This window comes from Lactuca serriola, chromosome 3 (genome assembly GCF_051521515.1).
Source record: "Lactuca serriola cultivar US96UC23 chromosome 3, Lser_US96UC23_V15, whole genome shotgun sequence".
In the NCBI taxonomy this organism is placed as follows: Eukaryota; Viridiplantae; Streptophyta; class Magnoliopsida; order Asterales; family Asteraceae; genus Lactuca; species Lactuca serriola.
Genome location: NC_136410.1, coordinates 42,955,092 through 42,961,679, shown reverse-complemented (window position 1 = coordinate 42,961,679; position 6,588 = coordinate 42,955,092). Strand labels below are relative to the sequence as shown.

General features: G+C 30.8%; 2 protein-coding genes across 3 annotated transcripts; one reads left to right on the top strand and one right to left on the bottom strand.

The window, feature by feature from the left end:
• Nucleotides 1–272: 272 nt before the first annotated feature.
• Nucleotides 273–5,952, top strand: LOC145092065 (agamous-like MADS-box protein MADS4). Of its 2 annotated transcripts, none has more exons than XM_079029955.1 (8): nucleotides 273–581; nucleotides 2,042–2,120; nucleotides 4,535–4,602; nucleotides 4,714–4,813; nucleotides 4,927–4,968; nucleotides 5,064–5,105; nucleotides 5,191–5,342; nucleotides 5,731–5,952. In XM_079029955.1, the coding sequence occupies exons 1-8, from the start codon at nucleotides 397–399 to the stop codon at nucleotides 5,810–5,812; spliced, it is 750 nt and encodes a 249-aa protein (XP_078886081.1). In that variant the 5' UTR covers nucleotides 273–396; the 3' UTR covers nucleotides 5,813–5,952. The 2 variants fall into 2 exon arrangements, with proteins under 2 accessions (XP_078886081.1, XP_078886080.1); XM_079029954.1 differs by having other exon boundaries at nucleotides 2,039–2,120.
• LOC145094193 (AP2/ERF and B3 domain-containing transcription factor At1g50680-like) lies at nucleotides 2,420–3,379 on the bottom strand. Its single transcript, XM_079032496.1, has one exon. The coding sequence runs from the start codon at nucleotides 3,377–3,379 to the stop codon at nucleotides 2,420–2,422; it is 960 nt and encodes a 319-aa protein (XP_078888622.1).
• Nucleotides 5,953–6,588: the final 636 nt, after the last annotated feature.

Here is a 6,588-nt window from a genome sequence, read left to right as displayed (position 1 = left end):
ATATGATGATTTATTTGTGTAAAAGTTTCATTTTCAAATTAGTATTTATAACTTTCGATGATATTATTGTCTTATACTTTTTTTTTTTAAAATAAAATGCAATATAGATATATATGTTGAAACTAGTAACACATTATAAAATCAAAATTTATATAAAAAAAAGTTATACTAAAATCAGATATAATGATTAAGAATGTTTAGATTGCAGTTGTGTACGATAAATAGTAAATAACGCACTGGTTTCCATTAAATTAAAAGTTGATAAGTGTATGTGTAAAAGAAAGCGTGTATAAGGAGTGATACCAGGTAAGAGAGAAGCTAGAAACGAAAGAGAGAGAGATTGTGTCACCTCTGAATCTTTGTGTTTTTTTGGTGATAGATTCAGTGATTGTGAGAATGGGGAGAGGGAGGGTGGAATTGAAGAGGATAGAGAACAAAATCAACAGGCAAGTCACCTTCGCAAAGCGCAGAAATGGACTGTTGAAAAAGGCTTACGAGCTTTCCGTTCTCTGTGATGCTGAGGTTGCTTTGATCATCTTCTCCAACAGGGGAAAGCTCTATGAGTTTTGTAGCAGCTCAAGGTATAACATATATATGGATATATGTACTGATTCTTTTATGTATCGAATGGAGTACGGAAACGGAATCACATTTTTTGTATCTTCTATTCGAATCTGCTTTAGATCTAAGCAAGCAGCTCGGACGGGAATGGATCGATCTCAAGTGCTATGAAAAAGCGAATTTGTTTTTCGTGTAACAAGTTTGCAGTTTTCGTGAATGTCTCGGCGTTTATGGAACTTGTAGCTTGTTTTTTTGATAGATCTGCGAGTGGAAAGCCATGAAAAGAAGATTTCTCTTTTCTTACTCTCTCTCTCTCTCTCACCATTTCTATATAAATGCATCGCCATTTCTGTTCTTTTGTTTCGATCACTAGTTCTTTAACCTTTTCTAGCTTCCTCTACGACTCAATTTTTTTCAGAAGTGAGAGTAATTTGATTTTTTTGTTCATGAAAATTGTACAAAACTTCAAAAAGAATTTGTCATGAGTTTTCATTTCATGGCAGAATATTTTCTCTCTCCTCCTTTCGTTATGTTTCCTTTTGCTTCGCCTTAATTTGTTATATATATTCAATTCAAATTCTCATGTGTTCTAAATCTTTCAACCTCATCTAATTATGTAGTTACTTCCTGAGATCTAACATCTCATAGTTGAGGAATTCTCTCATATCAGATATGTTTCCATCTCTAGGGTTTCTTTGGTCACAGTTGATTCTTTTTCTTTTTCTCTTCCTTTTTTTCAGTTTCACCTCATAGGTCTTCCAGGGAGTTTTCATTGTAACTTTGATTTTGTATATTCAGTTTTCTATTAGCAGAAGAATTACAAAAACTTCTGATCTACAGAAATTTATGGATCGAAGCTGGTAGACGACTTCTTTCAGCAACACTAATACTATGAAATCCAGCAAGCAGATTACCGATTCATGCTTAATTATTTGTTGCCTCTTTGTGTGCATAACTTCTGTTTTAGAGAAAATAAATGCAAATGGTCGCTGATCTTGCAGCAGTAGCTAGGATTTTCTCATTGAATTTTAGAGGTAACAAGTTTGAATCCAACCAGTAGTGATTCCAACGAAATGCGCAGGATTCACTCCTTCCTGGATTGTTTCTCCGATCTTACTAAAAAACACCATAGGCTGCAGTTGGTTTTGACCCTCAAAAGTTCAATTGGCTCAATCAATGGCGACTTTAGGGGAAAAGCTTGAAAGGATATATATATTCTCTTCTTTCAGGACATGTAATTATGTAAACACCTTTACATGGTCCTTTTATCACACGTAAGAGAGAAAGATGAAAGGTTAAGTAATGAAAGTCTGAGAGTTTGTGTTAAACATAGTCCTCACTTTCTCAAGTACCTTAACACACATACTTAATTATGCTACTAATCAACTGAATGTCATTCATTTGTACATTTATCATACACAATTTGAACTTGATTTTAGTATTTGTAACGTGTAATTAATTACAATTATTCTTCTAGCAGCATGCTGAAAACACTGGAGAGGTATCAAAAATGCAACTATGGAGCACCAGAGTCAAATGTCTCTGCAAGGGAAGCACTAGTGAGTATTCTCTTTTCTATAGTATAAACAATCATGCGTTTCTTTCTATCCTACTTTCAGCTTTCATTTCAATAAGTTTATGTATTGTAGACTTGTCTTTATAAAGGTTAGATTTTTTTAGCTGACACAAGTTTTAGTGGACGAATACCTAACCTAATTAATGTCAGAAGCCGAACTATATATAAAGGTTATCAAATATAGAATACATCTAAGTTCAATGGGTAAACCATAACAAAGAAAAAGAAACTTTTATTTAAACTAAAGATTCATATAAACATTATAGATAAATAAAAAAGTTGTCATTCAGTTATGAGGACACCAAAAAGCTTCAATCCTTTGGTCTTTACGCTGCTTTTTTCTATAATTTCATCATCCATCTTTTGATCCTGAAAACTTTCTTCTGTTTCCCTTCTTAATTCGCCATTTTCCTGTGCCCCCACACCAAGCTTCAGACCTACTCCAATATTGCTACTAGACCAACACGTGTCGATAACCCAGAACCCCATATTCGATACTTGAAGATTCTCATGATAATAAAAGACAATCCTGTCCTTGGCCATTAGCTTCTTCTCTTTCACAAACTGATTCCACCCTCTAGTGAACACAAAACTTTGACTACTCTTCCAATAACAATAACGAAATTTCCACAATCTTTTCTGAACATCATAAAAAGAAAGATTCACCTCATCATTAACATGAACACCACCACCTCCTTCTGACTCATTATCAGGCACGTGAGGAAAATAACGAATAGCATACTTCTTAGGTATAACCAATCTGTTAAGCTTACCCACATCACTTGGAGTCAACTCCTTTTGAAAGAGAACCCTACATGAAAACCCGAAATTACCCTTTTGATCAGGAGATAGAACATTATTATTCTGCTCATTCTCCTTCTCTATTTTCCAAAAATCATCAAACTTAGATTGATACGTTCCATCTTTGATCATAGCTAAAATTATTTCCATGGTGTAATGAGTTTGGAACTTTGCCTCTTGGAGGGTTATTTTCGTCCATGGAAAGTTTCTTGGGGCGTCTGCACTTCTAAGCTTGAGAGATGCCCTGTCGTAAGCCATTGCTGCATCTATTTCAGATTTGAATGTTCCAAGCCATATTCGTCGATTATTTGCGTATATTTGAGCACCCCAGTTTCCATTCTGTTGTGGGACCACCCCTTTGTATTTTTGTGAATAATCATAATTATTTATCATCGTATGAGACAAATTGCTGCTGTAGTTTGAAGAAGAAAATTCCTCCATATGTTCACAACTTGTATAAGAACTAGTATATATTCTGGATTAAATTGGTAGAGTGTTAGTATAATATAAAGTTTTTATTTTTCTGTATCTAATCAGTAAAACATAAACTTTATCTCTCTCTGTGTGTTTTCTTATATATATAAAAAAAAAAAAAAAAAAAAAAAAAAAAAAAACACTTCTTTTTAGTAAAACATAAAACCTAATAAACAATATTGTAAGATGAACATGTTAACAACATTGAACAGGAATTAAAGGCTGTAGGGATGATAAAATGTCGTGTTTCTATATTTTTTTGGTGAAAATAAGTTAATAAGAAGAAAAGAAACGTAAACATATCATGTAATCTGGAGTTGAAAAACCATTATGAAGTGAAGCTAACCTTTGGTATCTGAAAAAGCTGGAAAGAAGATGATTTTGAGTTCTCGTAGAAACAGTTCAGCATGAAGATATGTGTATATATACAAAAGGAGGTGAAATTGTATTGATGAAAGAAGTAGGGAGTTATTTATGGAAATTATTTCTCATTCCGACAAATTCGTACACTTGTAAGAAAATTTTCTAAAACTAATATCTCGTATAAACAGGAAGCAAATTTCGAAATAAATCTTTTAAAAAATATACTATATATTTGTTTATAAGAAATATAGATATAGGCTTAGTTTACATATATATGTAATGTAAGTTTTTAAACCTTAATTTCAAATCGTACGTAAGCAATCTTTCATATTTTTTGTTGAAGGATTTTCTTGAATTACAAAAAAGAAACAGAAATATATCTAAGCTAACAAATCGTAACATGAAAATCATAAACTATCGTAATTCTGGAGAAAAAAAATGATATATATATAACTAACCCATGACATTTCGTATATTTTCCTTAATTCATTTACTTATTTATGGTTCTTATTTTTCAATCAACAATTTACCTAAATTAACCCGAGTTGACGCGTTTTATCCACCTCGCGTACAATATTAATTATTAATAGATTAAAAAAAGGAGGAAATTCCGGCCAAATCAAATTAAAAATTAGTTTCTCTAACAATTAGGGTTTCAACTTTCAGCTTAAAACTTCCATTTATATATTATTAATAAATAATAACAATATAAGAGACATGCATATATACATAATACGACTTCGTTTCTCATGGATGTAGGAGCTAAGTAGTCAACAGGAGTATTTAAAACTTAAGACACGGTATGAAGCCCTACAACGTTCCCAAAGGTAAACAATAAAAGACCCAATATATTTACTTATTTTGTACAAGTTTTCTCTCTTTTTTTTTTTTTAATAAATGTTATTTAATTAATATGGTTGTTATGAACGTACGTATAGGAATCTTCTGGGTGAAGATCTTGGGCCTTTAAACTGCAAGGAGCTTGAATCGCTAGAAAAACAGCTCGATACATCACTCAAGCATATCCGATCAGCCCGGGTATTTTATTTTTATATATATATTTCAACAAATTAATTTAAATTATATAATATCATATATCAATGTCAAATTAAATTAAATAATTACTTTATACATATATATGTATGGCACAGACACAGCTCATGTTGGACACACTTTCAGATCTTCAAAAGAAGGTAATAAATTATAGAACAATCTCAAAAATTTATATAAAAATAATTCCAATTTTCTTTTTTCTGATATATATAGTACTTGTTCATTATATATGTAGGAGCATGCGTTAAATGAAGCAAACAGGACCTTGAAGCAAAGGGTATATATTATAATTATGTTAAGTAATTTCATGTAATATGTTATGCAATAATTTTTGTATTAATCTTAATTTTAATGTTTTGCAGCTGATTGAAGGAAATCAAGTAAACTCACTCCATTGGTATCCACATGCCCAACAGGAAGTCTGTTATGAAAGACAACCTCAACCTCAACACCAAAACGATGAAGCATTCTTTCATCCCCTCGACTGCGGGCCCACTTTACAAATCGGAAATGGGTAACCAACTTTTTAATCTGTTCAAAAAATAATCCATTAACTGAAAATTTGTTATTAAAATGTAACTTAATTAATGGTACTTCTATTAATAATAACAAAAAAAAAAAACAATGAGTACAACCTATAGCCAATTTAATAATTAACAAGTAAATTGAAAGGTTATTCAATCAACAAAAGTTGTAGTTGTAGTAATTAACTTACCTTTTGATAACATGCAGAATTTTCAGTTGATATATATATATATATATATATATATATATATATATATATATATATATATATATATATATATATATATATATATATATATATATATATATATATATATATATATATATATAGGTGTTCAAACCGATGATCATATCGATTTGTTGTGATTGAATTTTAGGTATCAAACGGATTCACTAACGGCAGGAGCAGGAGCAGGGCCAAGTATGAATAATTACATGCAAGGATGGTTGCCATGTTAAAAAGAATAACATATATAATAATTAATTATGGTATGGGTTTGTGGGCATAAAAAAGATCCCATGCATGTGTGCTTAGTTAACTGCTATATATTGTAAGTTATTTGGAACAAATTTATGTCAACAGAATTAAGATCTCTCTCTCTCTCTCTCTCTCTCTCTATATATATATATATATATATATATATATATATATATATATATATATATATATATATATATATATATATATATATATATATTTCCTGAAAACTGATGACAATTTTATGTTGGTCAAAAACAGTTTCACTGTCTTAATAACGTGGTTTTTTGGAAGAAAAAAAGACAAACAAGATTCATCATGCATGCAGTTATGACTTATGACAGCTGTCGTATATACCTATTTAACGTTGGTTGGTTTTAGGGCAAGCGTATACGTCATAAAATGCTAATTACGGCTGTGATAAATTACTTGATCGATAATTCAACTTTTTGGATTCCTTTTTATATATGTCCAAAGGCTTTTAGCATTTGATCATTTACCCAGTCTTGTAGTTTATGTATGTATGGTCTTCAACCATTCAAGACTATATTTTAATCACAATTAAGTCGCATTTATGGTAAGGATAAAACTTGTACTTCATTCACAATGTCCCAACGCCAATATGAAGACTCCACTACTATACAAACATAACGCGTTTGAGAAAATATCACAAACAAATTATATAAATCGATGTTGCCGTTTAGAATTATTTACGTATTTGGTCCCTAACATTTATTTTAGACAGAATTTCATAAAA